The 21,147-nt window shown below is 44.0% G+C and overlaps 1 protein-coding gene across 7 annotated transcripts in view; it reads right to left on the bottom strand.

Annotated features, from left to right (window-relative positions):
* Positions 1-18: 18 nt before the first annotated feature.
* Positions 19-21,147, bottom strand: part of SESN1 (sestrin 1) — an 81,276-nt gene continuing 60,147 nt past the window's right edge. For 4 of the 7 annotated variants that reach the window (XM_054194106.1, XM_054194107.1, XM_054194108.1 and 1 more), the window contains 9 exons: positions 9,943-10,008; positions 8,820-9,020; positions 7,647-7,829; positions 6,049-6,291; positions 4,702-4,849; positions 3,726-3,838; positions 3,288-3,478; positions 2,886-3,030; positions 19-1,162 (listed from right to left, as the gene is read on the bottom strand). In XM_054194106.1, coding sequence (XP_054050081.1) covers positions 1,076-1,162; positions 2,886-3,030; positions 3,288-3,478; positions 3,726-3,838; positions 4,702-4,849; positions 6,049-6,291; positions 7,647-7,829; positions 8,820-9,020; positions 9,943-10,008 — 1,377 coding nt within the window. In that variant the 3' untranslated portion in view covers positions 19-1,075. The other 3 variants (XM_054194109.1, XM_054194112.1, XM_054194111.1) reach the window with 3 other exon arrangements.

Below are 21,147 nucleotides of genomic sequence, written 5' to 3'. Positions count from 1 at the left end.
GACAAAAAACACCAAGAGAAAAAGTTGTTACCTTTATTTAAAAAATACCAATAATACTGACAAATTTAAAAAGCAATTCACACTCATACAAAAGTATTCATGTGTTCTCCAAAACCACTGTATATTAAACGTCAGCATTTTAATCACGTTCTGATTTACTAAAAATAGATGGTTTTTAGCCTAGTTATTTAAGCAACTGCAAAAAATCAGTAAGACCAGCGTTGGGCATGTAATACAGTAGGACTGTTTGGCAGTCTAGAACAACATTCCCACACCTTGTCCTAGCTCCTGGAACAGGTATCGGTTCATCCTTGAAAAAACAGGACAAGAAGCTACTCGACACTTGACGGAGTCGGATCTCTCAAAAGCTCTGAGGACTCAAGTCCTCTTCTTTCCATAGGAAGACCATTGCACTTTGGAGCTCACCAAATAATGCTGAACAAATGTCCTGTAGCATTTTAAGGCTAAACTATTTGAGAAAATTGACTGCTATCTTTCAAATTATCAGTGTGGACAGAAGAGGTTTAGTTCTGATTAAAGAAAAAAAAGAAATCTAAATAACAAGGCTTTTTTTGAAACCACACACAATAAAGGCTCAGACAATAGCAGTGCTCACTTTCACTTTTAGCTTAACTGGAACAGCCTGTGTCTGTTCACTCCACCAGCACAAATAGCAGCATCAAGATTTTCTAAAATTATTCTCAGAGGGAAAGCAAATGTCATCAAGTCCCACTTCTTGTCACGTTCCAACTCCCGTAGTATTTGCCTTAACACAAGATCTATATATCTATCATTTGCTATATTGCCACAAATTCATAGAGTGTCCCGTGCTGTCTAAAGCCAAAATACCATGAGCAGGCAGCACTTCTGCACGACCCTGTCTTTTCAACTGCCAAGCGTTCACTGCCGAGTGGTGGCAGTGATATTCCAAACACGGAAATAATAGCTGAAACTAAAGGAGTTATGGCACAATGGGCATCTTAACTTTTAGCTACCGTTGGTCCTGAGGCTTCGTATCTTCCTCTGCCACGCTGCAGCTGCACAACATTCCAACGTCGACAGGCAGCCGGAGACATCAGGTCATATAGCGAGTAATAGCTCTCAGAGCATAAAGTAGTTCGGCTTGCATCCGAGCTTCTACCAGAAGCAAATTTACATGGACCTTTGGGAAAGGAAAGAAGTTAAGCTTTATTGGCGTGCTCACAATAACGCACCCCAGCAAAAGGAAGGCTGTGGGGCTGTGGGTTTCATATTAGTGTTTGTGGGGGAGGCGCTTTGTGTTTCGGCTACCTGCTTCTATCTGAGCAAGCGCTGTACGCAGCACTGCAGCACGGGGCCGCAGCGGGTCACAGGTATGCCAAAGCAGGGCCTCTGGCTACCTTCAGAGGACAAGGTAGTCATCCTGTAGTAGATCGACTGCTTTAGCTGGAAAAAAAGTGGACCAGCTTTCAAGCACACAAGCCCTTCTTCAGCAGCAGACTATGCATAGCCTGAAAATAATTAATTGTTCAAATTGAGATTAATAAAGTTAATCGATTAGTTAAAGGCAAAAGGGTGGCCGGTACCTGTGGAGCAGAGGGGGCTGTTAGCAAAGGAAGAGGCCATAAGGTCGTTTGCCCCTGTGGGACAGAGAAAGCAACACACAGGTAATTATCACCTGGACAACATGGAGCAGTTAGCTCAGGGGAAGCACAAGAGAAATTGTAACGTGCCATAAAACTCCCGTCTCTGCTGAGATAGAAGTGTTCAGCAGCTACAGGAGGTAAGAGTTTTTTCCCCCAGCTCATCTCAGTGTCCCTTTGAGGATGAGATCAGAGACCGTGGGGGCGAGGGGGTGAAAAGCATTCTCTCACTGACAGCAGGTTGGCTCTCAGTTTGTTCTGGCATGTAACGTCTGTGTGTTTGGTTCCATTCGCATGATTTCCATGAGGACGGATGGTGACTGCATTCAGTGACAGGTACATGTATGATCTTGGGATTTTCATGGCTATGGAGATGCAAGTTTTTGGGCTTTAAAGGATTTGTGTGCTTGAAAAACTCATCTCTAACCCTTAGTCTAACTAAAAAACGAAAAAAAAAAAGTCCCTGCCCATGGCAGGGGGGTTGGAACTAGATGATCTTTAAGGTCCCTTCCAACCCGAACCATTCTATGATTCCACTTGAACAACCTTAATTCATTGCAGTTATAGTACCCCTGTTATAACTGGGTATCTCTAAACTTTCACAGGGAGTTTCGCAAGAAATAGAGCCTCTGATGATATGAACACTGATTAAGGCACATTTACATTTCAGCACCGTATCAGCATGCATTTTAAGTCGTGCTTAGAAATCTTTTTTCCAAAGAAAAAATGGAGGATGGGAACTTGGTGGAGCAGACATGCAAGAGTTAACAGCAAGAATTATTACTGGGAGGTGCAATCCAGACTGTAACCCAGCAGCAGGACTTTAGGCTTTAATGCCAAGTAGCAGCTTTGGGGCCATTTGCACTAAAAGTGACGGCAGGACTGCAAAGCCCTTGGGCAGCAAGCGAGCGGCTCTGCGTCCAAGGCAAGGGATGGACCTCGCATCACCTCCCTGGGACACAGGGAGCACCAGCCGACAGCGGAGGAGAAAGCTGTAGTCACAGTGACGCTGCGCCATTTGCGCCTCTGACCTCCCCATACAGTTCAGAGCTTGCGCAGTCTGTGCCAGCTGTTAGCCAGCAAGTGTGCAGCTGGAAAAGAAAAATTATGTCTTTTGGGAAGTACCACACCTCCTAATGAGTTTACTGAACGCAAGTAGAATCCCATAACATCAGCTAAAGCCCTATAGCGGGGTGGCTGTGGCTGTTAGTGTGGCAAACAGATCTACCGGTTGCGTCCCTCAGCAGGCACGCAGACTGTTACCTTCTCAGAGTGTTCAAACTGCCTCCAGAAGCTATCATACATTCTTTTTGTGGTCTTTTCAGGAGTGCAAACCACAGTCTTGATATAAACTTTAAAGCTGCGGTCCAACAACTGATTAATTTCACCATAGTCATAATCATCGTATCTGTTCGGAATTGAAAGAAAAACACTTTCATTTTCAAGAACGAGGTATTTTACTTGCATTGCTTCTAACTTCCTATGGCAAAATAAATTGTTGTGTAATTTATACCACTACTGGCCCCTCCCCATAAATAAAACTATGTTTTAAAATACGTGCGCATTCCTCAATGCTTTGCTTCAATTTGAGAAAGAAAAAAAAAAAAAAGGCCAATGCTAACATAACAAGTCTGATGTGTATAAAACAAAAGTAGTAAAACTGACCTTATTCCAAACATACAGTGAATATAGTTCCAAATAGCTCGTCTTAGCATTGAGGTATCCACATCTTTGTGCATGGCCATTGTGTTGTAAGTCAGATTATAAGCGATATGAAACTTTTCATCAAGTAGTTGTCCCACATCCGGGTAGAGACGATTAACCAAGGAATAGCCATGGTCTTCCCAGGAATAATCCTTAGAATAAGTAAAAATGCAGAATGGAGCATTTTAGAAATGAACTTGTGAAGGTCTAGCACTTCAATGTAATTTATCTCAGGGCAGACAATGAGGGGTGGGGCAGGGGAGGGCTGTTCATTTGCTTGCTTTAAGCCTTCTCATCCATGGGGCAGTAAGTGCCAGCACAGCAATTTCCCGTTTGGTACCTGGCGCAACGGACCGATTTTGCACTAAAGCTCCTGACAGCAGCCCCCGTCCTTGTTACCTGCACGCGAAACGTGGGCACGTGCATCCCATGTCTGGAGAAGTCTTTGTAACCATAGCTGGTATCCTCAAAGTGACGAGACACATCTCTTGTTGGTGCCGATTCTTCATCTTCTGTTAATTTCAAACAGAATTTCACACAATTTCAGTACAAACAAATTGGAAGTGTACTAGCAGAACTCAGAAGAATGGGAGTATCTGTGCTTTTTAAATAAACACACAGTTTCACTGGACTACATGTATGAAAATTCTTTGGTACAGCTCAGTGTAACTGCAACTGTGGTTTTTAGAGGCAACTCCATGAAAAACAAACTCAGATTCTTTCTTATGGACAAACATCTTTTTCTCCCTTCTTTTGTCTACCAGTCTTCAGCCTATCCCCTAAGGCTACGGGACACTTTGCTCCTAATTCAAGGAGTCTGTAAAAAACGTCAAAGGAAAATCGGTTTGGGAACAGAGAGCTTATTAAAAAAGAGACCTCTAAGATGTCCATGCCAAGTTTATTTTAGAGGAAACTCTGTTGAAGAGCCCACAACAACCCTCAGCTCGTAACAGGTTAAGTATTATCTCACAGTCATTTGAAAAGTAATGTTTCATACACTTAAACAGCTAAGTTCGTTAAGGAATCCTTTTTACAACGTCTTGTGAAATACTTAAATCTCTTGTGAAACTCTTAAATCTCTCAAGAGAGATATTCCATTTCTGTTGGAAATTTCTATTAAACGTAGTGAGTATTATGGTGTGTTTCAGAGAAGTCACGAATCTTGGCACTACTTTGCTTTTAAGTGTTCCTGGAAGAAAACAAGTCACCCCTAATTTTGATCCCTTCAAAGAAATGGTAATGTTTTTGAGACACCTAGTAACACTTTTTTTCCCTTTTGCGGTAGTTAAGTATTTCTTAAGTGATTTGGAAAAGTCTAAATAAATATATATATATAAATATATATATATATATACACACACTCCAGCTGTTCTACCTGAAGAACAGACGAACATGCTTTCTCTCTTCTCTCTTTCAAAACGCGTAGCCATCTCTTCTTGGCTGGCTTCCTCTTCATCTCTACACTCCTGTAGCTGCTTCATTTTCTCCATAAGGGCTTCAACTTCACAGACAGACTCCGTAGACTTGAAGAGGAGAGAAAAACATTTCATTTCCATGTAACAAGAACTGACGATGATGGCAGAAATTGTCAAGCCGGAAAAATTAAATGCAAGCTATGTCCTTCATTTACATCTTTAAATACTGATTTTTCGAGGAAAACAGCTCTTGAAAGAAATCTGTGCTGACCCAACAGTTCGCATGTAGTCATCATCTTTTCTCAATTGGATCCCTGGTATTTTTGCATATTTTAAGTATCACAGCTTTTTGGAACAAGCGGTTCTCACACTGAAATTAAAGTAATTTCTCTTACTTAATCTAAATGTTTAACAACTGAAAAACAAGGAGCTGTAACAGAATTTCTGATAGAGGAAGTAACCACAATTTACTACCCAACTGGTTTTTTCCCCTTTCTCTGCTCAAAGAGAAGAAACACATTGAAGGAAAAAGGAAGAGTGAGTGTAAATGGAGATTTAATGAAGCCTCAAAGGAAAGCTACTGCAAGAGAATCTTATTTCACAAGAGCTGTTTTAACACCACAACACACTATTAACTTAATATCTGGCCTTGCAAAAATCCATCATCACAAAGCAAAAAGTTATCTTCCATTTATACTGTTCTGCCCCTTCCCTCTCTGCCTTTTGCAGTTGGTTTGCTCCTTGAGAGAACCAGCGAGCTCCAGCAGACAAAATTTAAATGTCACACCAATGCTTAATTCACATCAGGCTTTTCACTAAGTGGAAGCAAGTACAGATCAGTGAGCGTAAGTGCTGCAGGCAGGAAATACTGTTTTAGAAACAGAGTCAGAAAACTGTGAATGATCCGTTGCGTGATGTATCGCAAAACATTCAAGGGAACAAAGTCAAAGACTGGAATCAAAGAAAAAGCCAGCTTTCCACTGCACCCATTCCTGGCCACTGCTGCTCAGGACATGTATCATGCTGAGGCCAGGAGTTGTTTCAGTTTGCCTGCATGAATGACAAGAGACCCAAAAAATAGACAACTGAGAGGCTGTATCTTCATCTCTCCCTTCGGTAACTTCGCCCAATTTACCAGCACCATGTCAGCTTCTCCTAAATGTATCTTTTCGACTAGGAAACCCTCGTCTAGATTAGGCTGATCAAGCCCGCTCTCACTGCATGAAAAGTGATGGGCATCCTCCACGTATTAAATTTACAAAGAAACTATTACTATAGAAAGAGACTTTGATCAGACAGATACTTACTGGAATACTTCCAGTTGGGCTGGCGTGAATTTCATCCACCCCATGGTAACCATTTGTGATATCGCATATGCAATAGTTACTGACAGAAGGGGGCCTGAAGGTGTGACCCCCTTCACAGTCGATCTCCGGGCTGATTCCACAACCGAAGGTGAAGGAAGCAAGGGAGTGGTAGTGTGTAAGGAGAACGACGGCATGGATCAGCTCCGCGAGGGACCAGCTGTTCTCTTCAGTCTTCAGAAGTTGCTTTAAAGACATTGCAAGGCAAAAGTGTTAATTTTAAAAAGTCCTTCAAATGATCCCACCTTAATGCAGTTTATCAACACATTTCTTTACCAGATAAAATTATTTTTCTGACGCCCACAATTGCTTCCTAACTCTCTGCTGCCATTAGCGTGCTCAGTGTCCTGTTACCAGGTGACCTGCCAGCCGCAGACTCACGTCATTAAGCCACGGAGGAGATGACTTCTCTCACCTCTCTGGCCCTCAACTATTGAAGCAGTTGGGGTTTCTATTTTGCACCACACAGTTTGTATTGAGGCCAGACCAACTCGCATTGAAATTTCACACCTCTGATGAAGATGCAACCACAACAGTCGCATGTTTCTTCAACTGGTCTTTACAGTCTCAGTAAAACCCTGGCAACTCCTTGCAGATCAGCTGTGTAAAAACCTGGCATCAAGGCTGGGCTCCCTCCATCTTGTCCCTTGTGGGTGGAATGCTCTGTATTTGACAAGAAATTTCAAACCCCAACTTCCCCTTCAGGCAGGAAAGTGTGGGAGGTTCGGGGCCTTCTGGTACAGAGCACGCGCGCCCTCGCCCACAGCCCGGCGACCTGCCTCCCAGCAAGACCTGCCGCTGCCTCTCCACCTGGCAGACGGCGCCGACAGAGTCCCAGCACCCACTTCCTCCTTGATAAGGGTAAAGAGACGAGAAGAGGAGGAGGAGGGGGAGGAGTTGCTCCAGTAACCAGGGCCAGGCCCAGGGCAGGCATGCCCCTGCCGTGAGAGCTGCCATCGCTGCACACAGGCTGCACGAACTCGAAGCTGGCTGATCCGGGTAGCCCTCAGAGGAGGGGGCAGCAGAAGCGGCCGTTTGGTGTCTTGTTGGTGCTGCAGTCCTGGCCAGCTTGTACCACCACTGCTCCCCTGGGCTGTTCTGCCAGCCTGCTCCCTCCAACCCAGCCTGAAAACTAAGCGCGTAGACCAGCAGCAATGGAGACAAAAATGTGGTGATCGGTGTGTTCAGCCTCACCTCTGGCAGCATCTCAGAAATGCTGAGGGGGTTCCGGCTACTGACAGCACACGACTTAAGGAAGCGCACATCTAAGCACATCCTCATCGCACCAACAGAATTCTGACATGACAACTCTGAAATGTCAGAGTCTTGTAAATTAAATTTGTTTAAGACCAGCAATGATCACACTAGTTTTACAAGGGCACAAGTGATATTGTATCATGCAGTATCACAGTGATGTAACACTGAGATGAAAGTCAGTAACACGGAACACCTTTCACCCTGTCTGGCTCTTAACCCTAAGAATCTGTGATTGCATTACTGAAAAATAAGGGTACAGTCACATTACTCCATGGAAGATTTACCTCGATATGTTCCTTGGTGATAAGCCAGGGTCGGTGAGCCAACATTTTGTTCAGTTCTCCTAAATTTTGCAGTTTTTGAGGTGCATTTTCCAGACCATTCAACCATTTAGGGTCTCCACCAACATGAAGGAAGTCATTCACATGGAGGTTAACAAGGTAAGAGCACTGATGTCGTGCCGCAGCCTAGAAAGGAAAACACAATTGTGATACAGAAAGCAATTACAGTAAATACAGTAAGCAAGCTTTATGACAAATACCGTAAGTCATCATTTCCTTAAAATATTCAAGAATAAGACTTGCAGTGATCAAAGGCTGAAGTAAAAAAAAAAATGAAATATTGAGATTAAGGCATCAGCCTGTTTTGACTAGTGTTCTCACAACATAAGTATTCTTCACTCATAGACATTATAACTATGCTGGCTACAGCTGCAACATGCCTATATCTGTGGAGAAGTAAGTACAGAAGTACAGAATATCCATGGAGAAGTAAGGATTTATTGTACATCCTGAAGCAAGTCATCCCTACTGCATAGTAGTCTCCAGCAGGGAAGACGCAAGGCTGCCTCTAGGTGAATCTTTACCAGCTAAAACAAAAGCAGGTTTTAGAATGCATACAGCAAGAGAGACTAAGGGCAGCTTTTCAGCAAAGAACAGACCTAGTATCATTTATTCAAACCGTAATACTTTCCCCACCAAATTAAGACACAGCCCAAAACTTTGGTTCAACTTCAGCAGACAAAAATTTTTGCACTGGCAGATTGGAAATTATGAAATCAACCACTTCTGGCAGAAAACTTGCTTAGAATTTAGAGATTCAGAAACAGATGAAGGGACTATTGAGGCAGAGAGAGGTGTATTTGACAGGACACACACACAAACAAGCTTTCTTGAAAAATAGTTTCAGAGATACTAAGGAAACCAAAAATAAACAACTGTCTTATTTTTATAACAGATTTTTTCCCCCTCTTTCTCCCAGTCCTACTGAAACTATGAACATAAAGTACTGGTCTTATGAAACAATTTGTAAACCAAACACAAACAAACCTACTCTGTTTTTCCCCTTAGCTCCTGATGAAATGCCTCTTTAGCTAGAAACTGCAAAACATGGTAATAACTGCTATTAAACAAGACCAGAGACTGTTGCCAAAGTGGCCGTTTCATGTTCCAGCATACCATTATCCCGATGTAGTGTCGGTAATGAAGCGGGAGCGGACCATCCATTTGCAGTAGATAGTGCTGAGTTTTCAGAAAGCTTTCAAGATACTGTGGGTGGAAAACCATCACCAAGGTAACGTTGTCCAATCGGCCCAGTGTAGCAAAAGACTCTGCAAACAGTGCGTGCATCATGGCGTCTTCGTTTCCCACTTGAATCGTCTGATTGAACAGAAAGAGCAATTAGTGATACTGTCTAAGAAGTACCAATAAAATAGTAAATAAATGTATTACCACAGCCCCCAGAGGCCCCAGTGAAAGGAATTATAATATAAATCTATTAATGGCATTAAATCAGTGCACATAAGGCAAGGCACATAAAATCCCTTTAATACGTCTCATTTAGAAGATCACAAGTGGTTATAACAGGTTATAACAGCAAAAGCAGATTTTTGCCTTTACGCTTTCCCTTGTGCAACACTGACTTCTCCTTTTTAACTGTCTCACCTTCACTCTCTTGAATGCCCCAAATTGCTCTAACTCAGTTTCTTATAACAACAAGGTAATTGAACAATTATTTTCACTGAGGAAAAAAGAGGCAAAGTAGTAAAAAGTTTGCTGACAAGAGAGAGAAATAAAAGGAAATTGAAGCTTAAGGCTCCACAATTCCTAGAAAACCACAGGCATATTCCTAACCTCTCCTCTGCTCCACGTTCTCTTACCAGACAAGCACGAGAAGTGCTCAGCCACAGACAGCACTTTGAAGCTTCTCAGATTATTCAGAACGGTAGAGGCAGCTCAAGTAAAAGCAATCCCAGAGCAGGGGGGCAGGTGCCTTGTGGACCAGTAGGAAATTACATCCGGATGTTCACAAGGAAACAGACGCTCTTACACAAAACAGTATTGGGTTTCTCTCATGCTAGACAGCAGTGAAGGAGGGGTCATAACTATTCTAAAGCTCCCCAGGGCTCTCACTGCTTCTGTACACTAGAGCTGTGGCCAGCGTCTCACCAGGACTCAATGTGATCACGACTGAAGATGTTACGCAGCTCAGCAGCTGTCCTGAAACCAAATGTGGGTTACTACTAAAAGGCTGTTCCTTAAAAGCATAAAGTTCACTGTGTACTTGAAAACAGTACCACACCTCCTTCTCGGGGATGAATCTGCTTGGTCCGTGTCCCAGTGGTCTAGGAATTCTTATTCCAAGTTCCTAGAAAAGAAAATTACACCATCTCAGCACTTAGTTATAAACAGCTTTTTAGCTGTGGTTGCAAGGAAGAAAATAATTCCCCATTCAGAGCTGGGCTTATTTGGGTACTCACGGTACTCTTACAGGGTACTTTTACTAGTACCATTTGTACAAATGCAAATCATTTTTTATACAAGTGCTTTATAATTAGCCACGCTTGTTTACAGTGTACCGTCCCGCTCCAGCAACAAAATACTCAACAACAAAGGCCCTGCCAACCGAAGACAACACACACAAATTTATATGCACACACACACACACTACAACCTGGTTCACAGAAAATTCTGCACAAAGCATATTTTGGCAGGGTGTCCAGGACAAGGAGTTCAGTACAGAGCCGGCTGCTGTGTAGTTATGCCCGATACAAAATGAGACTGATGTGTGTGTGCACATCCGCAGTACGCCAGCACATAACACTCTGTGCATCTGTCAGGAAATGAAACAGCTGTAACCCTAATCAGATTTCTTTTTCCCCCACCTCAAAGAGCTCTCAGACTGCTGAAAGTACCTGATCCACATTTGCATCTGCTTTCTTTTCAAGACAGATAAATAGCTATTCACGTTGGGAGGGAGAGAGGGGATTTTGCTCAAGCAGAACAGCAGCAGCCACATCCTCGCACACGCTTCTGTGGACATGTGGCCTTGCAGGTAAGAGGGAGGAGGCTGGATGCCCCTCCAGCAGTTCACTGCTTGCCCTCTCCCCTCAGCTCGATGGACCATCCTGCCAGACCTACAGCACCCTGGGCCCTCTCTGCAGCCAAGGAGCAAGTTGCAGAGGAGACTGGGATGCATTTGTGTCCTGCCTGTTAAACCGCTCCCTTAGGAAAGGAGGGAGAAACGGGTTCAAGGGCCGTTTCTGCATTTGGCATGGAGCAGCCCTCAGAGAGGGCACGTCAGGGTCCATGGGACATGGGACACAGCCTCACCTCGCACACTCACCCGTGCCCACCTTCCCAGATGGGAATTGCATCGCTACAGAGGCTCAGCCCTCCCTCGTGTGCACAGCACACAGTGCAAACCAGCTCTCCCAAGGGGATTACTGCATGGCCAGTGGCACGGCTTCCCCAGGAAAAGATGGGAGCCCTGACACCCGAAGCAGCTCCAACAGGACAGCTGATGGCACGGTGCTCTTACAGATGGAGGGAGACCTGGGATTAAAGCTGTGGGTGGAGCCGAGTGCTAAATACTAGGCTATATATCAACTAATGGTTTGGGCTCTTATCTATTCCCCCTCCCCTGCTTTTAAAACACATCCATTGCCTCCATTCCATAGCCCAAACATCGTTTCTGATGATACCGACCCCATCCAGGTTCTCAGCTGGGTTTAGATAAATAAATACTGTGTATTGAGACAGTTCAGGCTAGACAGAGCAGAGGGGCACCTTTAGCTTTTTAGGCCTAAAGACCAAATGGAGCCTCTAAAAGCCGCTTGTCAAATTCAGTTTTAAATTTTGCTACGTTTTCCCCATAGATAAAGGTTGTTATAAACAAGCAACACTGGTCTCACTTACTATTGCACTTTTTCTGTCTTTAGCTGAGGTTTCTATTTGCACGAGTTCATTGTACTAGAAGCAATTTTATTAATCAGTTACTGTTCCCTGAACTTTCCCCCAAGATTAAAAACCAGCTTCAAAAAGCCAGAAACAGTCAGCGCAGGTCTAAGTCATAACTACCAAAGTCCATCAGAGTCTGAGGGTCTCCTTACTTTCTCAAGTCTCATTTGGATAACGCAAGATCAAGTGGTAGCTCTTACACTAGGGCTTTTCACATTTTCCCTGTGACAGTAAAGTTTGCAACGTAGGTTTTTCCTGCTGAGGGTCCTAACAATTCACAATTGAATTCACAAAAATTCACAAATTTTGCCTCTCAGTCAAGTCTCCAGCAATGCCACTTGTAGGATGGAATTTATATCTTGAAAACACCCTCTCTACTTTAAGTTCTACCACAGCTTCTTATCTCAGCTACAACAACCCTAGTAAATTAGAGAAACATCTTACATCCAAATGACAGCAAGGAAAAAAAGCCTGTATGCATCATTTAACTTAGCAGATGCCTGCAGTTGTCTGCCAACTCAAGCACTCCAAGAAAAATACACTTTAGTTTAATTCTCGAAAAACTACATTTCAGTCTTCCCCTTTCCCAGAACAGTTATAGGAAGAAAAAGACCCATGACTTCTGAACCGGAGATCAGCAAGCTGCTAACATATTTTGCCTCACAATTTAAAATACATCAGTATCAAAACACTTAGCATTTTTTTTTAAAGCATGCAGAGGCCAGACCACTGTCATTACACTGCCTAATTACAACACTTCAGTAAAAACCAAACCCTCTCTGCAAAGTGACTTATGTTTTTTGGAGGAATTGAAGAAGCTGCTTTGTTTTCCCCTCAGGAGAGAAAGCATCCTCCTGAAATCATGGCACCAGCCTCGTACTTTAGAAGCCCGGGTTCGGGTCTCTTCTGACAGAGATGGATTTTGTGAAGATGAGCCTCAGTTTACCATCTCAGAATGGGGATAAATATGTTTCTTCCAGAGGGTACTGAGAACAGAAATAAGCTTGTTGCTGTACGGTGCACAGTTACCACAGTCATGAGCATTGTATAAATTCTGACCCATTGGAAATCTTCTGAAAATTGTTATTCTTCAGTTACAAGCTATGGCAGACCTTTTAAAAACTCTCTGCCCCTCTTTTTTTCAGAAGCAACATTTAATCAAGTTCTCCTAGTACATGAGAAACAACAGGCATCTCCATGTGCTCCCAGTATCCCAACATTTCAAATGCTATATAGACAATACAGTAACAGTTCTCAAAACTGTCCCAGACTATCTTCCCTTCATTTTGAACATATTTCTATGCTCCATGATGCCCTTCACTAAGCCTCCATCTTCCAAACAGACTCAAGCAGCATCGCTCTCCAGCTTTCCCTCTCAAAGGCAAGACCAGCCACACCACCACCATGTCTCTCTCCTGCCCCTTCCTCCTAAGAAGCGCCTCACCTGGAGCACTGACAAGCACTTGGCGAAGCAGCCGGGCCTAGGACAAGCAGCAGCTGCAAGCAACCGATATTTATTTTGGTTATTACAAAAGTATAAGCAACTTTCATGCAATTCCAGACCACCGAGTTGCACACCAAAGTGACCTACTTAGTGCCGTGTTTTCTGCATCAAACTTCTCCTGGCTTTTTTCCTCCTGTTTGTTAACCTTGCCACACCACTTCCACTCAGTCTAGCAACTCTGCAGCTGAATACAGCTCCAAGCTCAGCAGAAAGCCAACCACAACTGAGACTTTAGGTACAAATAATACATAGTAATAATAATAATGCACCAGAGGCACTCCATCTTCAAAGCCAGAACATAAAACTCAGATGGCTGCAAAGCTGAGCACCAAGGGTGTAACAGATTTCACCTTCAACACCCAGAAGCTCACAGCTAATGGAGCAAGGTGGGCCTCGCCAGGTGGCAATCCACTCCACTGCTCACCTTCCAGATGTACCTTGACAGAGAAGCAAGATTTTAGCCATAAAAATGCTGTATCACTATGCTGGTGGAGACCTCAGAAATCACAGAAAAGCCTCCTCTTTCCCCTTGTGTAACGTAGCTTGTATTTCCATGCAGCCACTATTATTATTTCCATGGGAACTATGTTCACCAGATACCTACCATTTCTGAATCTACATGTCCCTCACCACTGCCATATCTGAGTATCTCATCTGATGTATGACATTAGATGACATTCATGTAACATTCCTGTGAGGTAGGGCAAGCGTATTATCTGCCATTTAGAAAAAAACTTGAGAAACAGAAAAGCTACATGTCTAACAGAGGCTGCTAAAGTCTTCTGTGGCTTGAGCTGAGCTCTCTCGAGTCACGGGCTAATGCCCTAACCATCAGACTGTGTGCCTTTTCAGAGACTTCTCAACCAGGAAATATGTTTTATGCAAATTTACACCAAGAAACAGCTCTGCAGAGCTGAGACAGAAGACTTAATGAGACAAGTCTGCAAACTTAATTATATACTTCCTGGTTGCCATTCCCTCTCACCAGACTGGCCCATTTAGTACATCCAACTCCACAATGCCAACCAGACCAAAAATGTGTACTGCACGCACATATAAGCAGAGAGAAGACCACTCTAAAACCACAAGCACGTATAAACTCACTCTATTTATGGCTTTTCTGTATCTTAAGACTCAGTCGATAAAGCCCATTTTTAGGTAATTTTTTCAAGTGTCTTGTCAAGAGCAGCATTCCTACAAAATTTAAGTAAAAGCCTGAGGTGGAAAACTGAACTGCAAATGCTTAGAAGAGGGGCTTTAATAATTAAAGTACAATGTGTATAACCTCGGTTGGTAATAAAGCATCATCTACTTTGGTTCTGAACCTCTTTAAAATATAAGTGAAGAGAAAAAAAGAAGAGTTACTTCTAACCAGACATCAGTATCAGAAATTCCACCCAGAAACACCGAAGCAAAGTCAGAAGCCAAGACGCAGGGCTGTCGTGGTTTGGGCTGGGCTGGCCACTAAGACTAGACAAGGAACCTAACCTTAGCTACAGCTCCTGCTCCATAGTGCACCTAAAATGCTTTTTTCAGAGCCCTGTTCCTCCCCCACTATGGGCTCCTGGCAGCTCGAGCTCTGCCTCTTATCACAAAACCTCTCCCAAAACTCAATTATAGTTCTGTCCAATGAGTATGGGGACTGTTACCAAACTGTTAATTTTCAGTCATTGAGGATTCATGAGCTGAGCACCAGCAACGAACCACAGTCTTCAGACTGATTCCCTGGTGTTAGCACAGTGAGTCACTTTGCTCCCCTCAAGTACAGTCAGTAACAATATCAAATGTTTTATCTCCCAGAGAGACTTATTTACATACATACTTAAGCCTCCTCTAAATGGCAAAAAGAACATTTTAGCACAGACAAGCCACCAGCGAAGTGAAAATATGATTATCAATTTACTTCACTAAACCACATTTGGATTAACATCTTCATCTGAATCAGCTGTGTCCTGATTAAGCACTAAATACTGCTAGATTCAAACAAAACTGTATGAAAATCACACACTGTAATGTAATATAAAACAATCTAAAGGAAGGAACCAGAGAAGGGAAATGAGTCTGAGGTGACCCTTTTTGGAGGTACCATCTTCCTAGAAAACCAGTGATCGTTTTACATAATCCAAGCGCATTCGTATCCAAGCTTAGGGTTAAGAAAGGCACAATGAACTGTGGGCTAAAAACTCTTCAACACAATCTCCAAGCAGAATTAAACCCTGCCCCCCCAATCTGCCAGTGCTGAAAATTCAGCTTAGTATACTATGATATATTTGCAGCTGACACTAAAAATACCCATTTAGACTTTTATACTCCTATAGGCTAACATGCCTTAAAGCATCAAAGCGTCCAAGAAGCTCACGCTGCATTTCCAAGGGAGACTTTGGCACTTACCAGTCTCCGAGACCCAGTGCTGCTGCTTCACTCACTGTGTCTGGTTCCTGCTTCCCCTTTAAAGGTCACCGACAGCAAAACCTCACTGGTGGTGACACTAACAGGCTACAAATTTGGAGTTTCCTTGTTTAGGATCTTAACAACAATGACTGGCACAACTGGCCTCACCGGACAAGTTATTTATCACCAAGCTAATACATACTCATCTTAAAAGATGTATTTTCAGTTCTGCTAAATACAGTACCTCCTGTAGTTTCCTTGTCAGATGGGCAGCTTTTGGAAATTAAGGGATTAAGACACAAAGAGTAGTGATTAAATATGATTCTTTTCTTACAAACACTAAAAAAAAAAACCCAACCAAACAATAAAAAACAATCCCACAAATCCTACGCCGTTTCTAAACGTGGGGCTAAGCACAACTGGCAGTTTTTCCTATTTTATTCATTTACCTAATCCAGAAGCAGCTGCAATTGTTGAGGCTTTCTCAAACCAACCATAATTCACATTAAAATGACAGGAAAATTATCTCAAAAATGCCCATGTACTCTAAATTTTTATGCTGGTTCCATTTTCTGGGTATCTCACACTGTGTCATTCAACTGAAGCACTAGACATGTCTGCACTTGCATGGATTTGAAGAACTGAGAACAAGTACTCCCCCTCTGCTGCAAAGCACTTTGTTCCACAGACCTACCACTCTTCACTGGAATTAGAGCACAGCAAACATTGAACTGTTTCTATTTCACAGAGAATATATTATTCTTATATGAATTTAAATACTTAAATGACTTTATTTTAATTTAAATACCAGTAAGTGTATTTTCTGTGGAAGTCTCCAAGTCCTTTGAAATATCAGATTTTAAAAACATGCCCAACTAGTTTATGTGACTTGATTCAAGACAGAAATCTAGGCAAGCGAGTGTGTGCCCGAGGTCACATACCCTGTTCACACCGGCAGGAAGGAAAGGCCAGACTCCTCAGTCTCAAGCTCTGACACCTCTTCTCTGGTCATCTTCTAGGACCGAGCAGTAAGAGCAGGTCCAACTGGAGTAGTCTCAAGGCACCTAAGTGCTACCTACTCTTCCTCAGCAGTAATAGCTCTTCCTGAAGTGGTTTTCTGACAAAACTGCCTAGAGACCACAACCCAATTTACTTTTGATTTGAGCTCACTGAAACCAAGAGGCTGAATTTCAGTGACTAGTGCCTAGCTTTTCGATATGCTAGTTCTGTAACGCCTACAATGAAACATAAAGTATTAAAGGGCAAAGGATTTGGAAGGAACCTCTGCAATTTCCACGCTGTAAACACTGTTTAAATCAGTGACACAGAAGGAAACAAGTTTAAATGTGACAGTTACCGTTTGCATTATGTAGACTTTACTGCTGGATTATGTCAAAGCAAAGCAACTTGTATCCAACATGTACTAGATCTGCACAAACCAGAAAAATACAAAATAGTTTCTGTGGCAGCCTGAAGCAGTTTGAGGATTTAAAAGTTTTCTTTAAGATAAGAAATCTTAACGTGGTGACACTAAGAAATTTTTAAAAGAGATCCAAAGCAGCATTTTAATTCCTGTCCAAAATAACACTACTGACTTGTACTTGTTTACAACTACAGCAAGCTCTTCTCTATCAGAAAGGCAGGACCAACCTCACTGTTTCAAAAGGATAATCCAAGGCTGTGCAAGAACAAAATAAACACCAGGCAATTCAGAGGCAAAAATTAGTTGGATAAAGCCTAAAAACCCAGCAGACACCCCACCAGCACCCACACAAGCGGTACACAGCCCTTCTGGGATCAGGTGGCAATGGGGAGGATAACGGCAGCACCTGCATTGTCACTGTAGCTGGACATCCCGCAGAAGGGAGCTAGAAAAGACCAGCAAATCCCCCAAAGTTACCCTCCAGTAGCTCTGAATCCCACCTTCCAGCAGGGATTTCTCCCTGGGGATGCTCTCCGGGGGAGCACGACCACCACCCCCGGGGGAGGGTCAGCCCTGCGGGGGGCCCGCCGCGGCCCCAGCCCCTCGCCGCCCGCCGGGTACCTGGGTGCTGGGCTGGGGGCCGGCCTCGCCACCCTCCCTCCTGCCAGCGCTGCGGGGCTGGGGCTGGCCCCGCTCCCCCGGCAGCCCCGCCGCCGCTCTGCCGCACCGCCCACAGCCGCCGGGGCGGGCCCTGCCGGCGGACCGGCCCCCCCTCCCTCCCACCCACCGCGCGGGCGGAGCGGCGGCCGGGGGGCAGCTGCTCGCCGCGGCCCGCCGGTTGCTCCCACCGCCCGGGAATGCCAACGAACGGCACGGAAAGGGGGAGAAGAAACAGCAGCCGCTGCAGCGGGGTAACCCCCGCCTCGGGGGCAAGTGGCCCCGCAGAGCCCCAGGCCTCTCCCAGTCCACCCCACCTACCCAGTTCCTCCGTGCTGCCCCCAGCCCGGCTGGGGACCCACTCCCCCCGAGCCCCGGTCTCCCCCGCTCCGCTCTCCTCCCCGGCACGGAAAAGCTCTTTGGACAACACTTTTTTTTTTTTTCTTCCTCTCCCCTGGTCCTTATGCAAGAGTTTCTATCTACCTTGTCTTGAAGCAACAAAGTAATTACGGCTTTTAAACTGAGAAATCGCAAGAGGTTAGCATTTTGTAGATATTTGTGTGACTAAGTATGCTGCTGCAGAAATTTGGCCTCCTGCCTATTCCCAAGATCATAACAGTCCTGGGCAAACATATGTTTTGCAATCGCATCAGCAAAACACTCAGCCTTTGTTTGCAGCAGGCTGTACTTCTCTCGTTGACCCCCCAGGGCTGTAAACTCTGCCAGATGCCTTCCATCTCCTACCTCTTTGGGTTTGGGATTTTATGGCATCAATTATTTAAAAAAAAAAAAAAAAACCAACAAAAAAACAAAACCCAAGTCCCTGAGCTGGCCCACATGACTATTGGTTTGGGGATTTTTTGGTGTTCCACAGCACTCTTAAGATTTACAAAGCTAAACTCTTAGATTATTTTCCTTCAAATATTTTGAATTAAAATAAAATATGACAGACCCCAAGAGGAGAACTTCTATTGCAGTTTTAATGGGAGGAGGCCAGGACAGCTCTGAACCCCTGAACATACTCATTTCGGGGAGGAAGGCTTCTGCCTACAATTCAGGCTGGTTGGTTTTGAGTCCTACCAAGCTATCTAACAACAAGCAGGGAAATTCCATGACACTGAACTTTACACTTCTGTTAAATGTAAAACCGAACACTGAAAAAGTGTTCACAGGCTGTTCCTGTTATGGGTGTACGAATCGTGCTGCGAAACGCAGAAAACACCAAGGACGGTCGGGGGAATGTGGCAACATGACTCAAGGCAGCAGTTCTGCACATTTCTAGTGCTAAAGCTTTAAAGGCTTCCTTTCCTCTCCACTTTCCAAATACCCTCACCTCTCTGGGCCATGCAATTAACTCTGGAGAGCCAAGGGATACTCTACTTCTGAAGTTTTAGAAGAAATTATGAGGTTAAGTTACCTAGAGATGCCCAGGTACCACAGCTCCTTACTTGAGGCGTTGGCTTTAAGCTGCTAAATTGCTCCAGAAGAAATGAAGTGTGCTTCATACCTACTTGCACTTTATAAAATGCTCAACAGAAGCATGGAAAAAGAAGAAGAATGCAATACTGGCAAGGAAGGTTGCATTTTGTGAGCCAGTAAAATAAACTAATTAAGAACACTGTTTAATTCCCACTGGCTACTTCCTTACTTCAGGCAAAACATAACAAAAAGAGAAGGAACGGGCTCCTCTTGCAACACAGGCAAAGAACTGGCTTGCACTCAGAAACACTGTCAAAAAAGAGAGTAATTACCTGAAAGCTGAAATGCAAGAAGATGCCTCACCATAAGAAGTCTTCCTGGACGTGAGATGAAAGGTCATCCCCTTCAACGAATTTGTTAACACCCTTGGAAGAAAACAGGGCTGGGGGTGGGGGGGGGTGGGGGAAGCAGCATTCCCTCAGTTCCCTGAAGTGTTTTTCCCCCACTGTGGTCGATTGCCCTGCTTGGATATTTGTGAGGAAGCCTGTTTATGTTAACATTTGTTCCTATACAAAGAACCTTGGCAGATACAGATTTTTCTCTGACATCGGCCAAGGGAAATTCTCATTAAACAACCAGCTGAACAGCAGAAGGTAGGAAATTATACTGTGTTCTTTGCTTTCTGTATCAGGACAGATGAAGGCCGTGACAGCATGTCAGAAAAAGCATGTACAAAGGGGAAGAGGAAGTTGCACAGCTGTAACAAACAAATAATAATGGTCTTAAAAGCTCTCCCATATGGCCGGAGTACACGAGCTCCGCTCAGCCCCCAGGTATGTCTCTGCCTTAGCAGAATCTCATCACCCCAGTCTGCTGCAGGCGCTTTCTCCACCCCAGCCCTCACACAAGGATTTCCAAAGTGCAACTCCTACAAACTGAAGAACACGCAAAACTGGGCCATGTGCTGGTCTAGCAATCAGTACGCAATTGTAGACTGAAACTACTTCCATTTGGGGGCTAGGAAGACAAGCTACATGAGCAATTTCAAGAGGGAATATGGTTTGACACCAGCACAAAGCCCGTTTGGGTACTAATGAGTGCAGAACCCAGTGCAGCCAGGGGACACAGGGACAGTTCTAGGGTACAGTTTGCATAACTTGAGCACTCCCCCGTGGAAACACAACGGTATGTTTGACCATGTATCAATGCAAGTAAACAGAGATCGAGTGAAATGCTCATAAGGGAAAAAACAACAACAAATGTTTAACGTGAAAATATCAATAGATACCAAGTTTCCTTTCACCCAGAAAGAGTGTATGATAGATACACGTGAAATCACCTAAAGCAAACACCACCTAAAGCATGGAAACATACTCTTTCATAGCAAGCATTTCCATAAAAGCTGCCTGCACAAAAGGATGGCATTTAACACCTGTGCTCTCTAGGTTAAGTCATCAGAAATACAGTTTTTCCTTATTGCTGCTTCAGTTAAAGAAATGTCCTGGTGAAGCTAAAAGGAGACCAACCAGTTACAACATGAAAAGCCTGATCCTGCAAACACATATGTCTGCATTTAGCTGCTGTAACTTGGACTGGTTCCATTTCAGTCCAATAGGGCGACTTTTTTTGAGTCAAGTTCAGCACAAACAGATGACTCCAAAGAACTGGCAAGCCAAGATCTTAAATTCTTTCCACAGAAAAGCTATCCAAGCAGGAGCATTCAAAATGCCTGTTACTGCAGTGCCCTGGACATCCAATTAACATCTCGGAGGATGATCAGATGATTCTTTCCCAGGAATATTTACAAGTAAAACCAGATAATTCTTCAGGGCTCTGAGCTACCCAACTTGTATTAGTTCTTAGGACTGGATTTCTCTCGCCGTTTTGTAGGGTAGCGCCAGCTGTGGCAAGATGTAGCAAGCTGAGCAGAATGGATGTAGATACCAGCACTCACGTCCCAGTGTGAATGGGATTTTGAACTGGTTTGATTTGCATTTGATCAAAACAGATTCAAGTTCAAATCAAGTAACAACCCAAGCTTTGAACCCCCCGAGACGGCTGATGGCTGTGTCCGCACGGTATCTCCCATCTGCAGCTACACCAGCTGAAGAGGTTACAGTACTAACCCGGGTGTCACTGTCCCCCGGCAGGGG

The sequence above is a fragment of the Rissa tridactyla genome, chromosome 3 (genome assembly GCF_028500815.1).
Source record: "Rissa tridactyla isolate bRisTri1 chromosome 3, bRisTri1.patW.cur.20221130, whole genome shotgun sequence".
NCBI classification, from domain to species: domain Eukaryota; kingdom Metazoa; phylum Chordata; class Aves; order Charadriiformes; family Laridae; genus Rissa; species Rissa tridactyla.
This window is presented reverse-complemented; position numbering and strand designations above follow the sequence as displayed.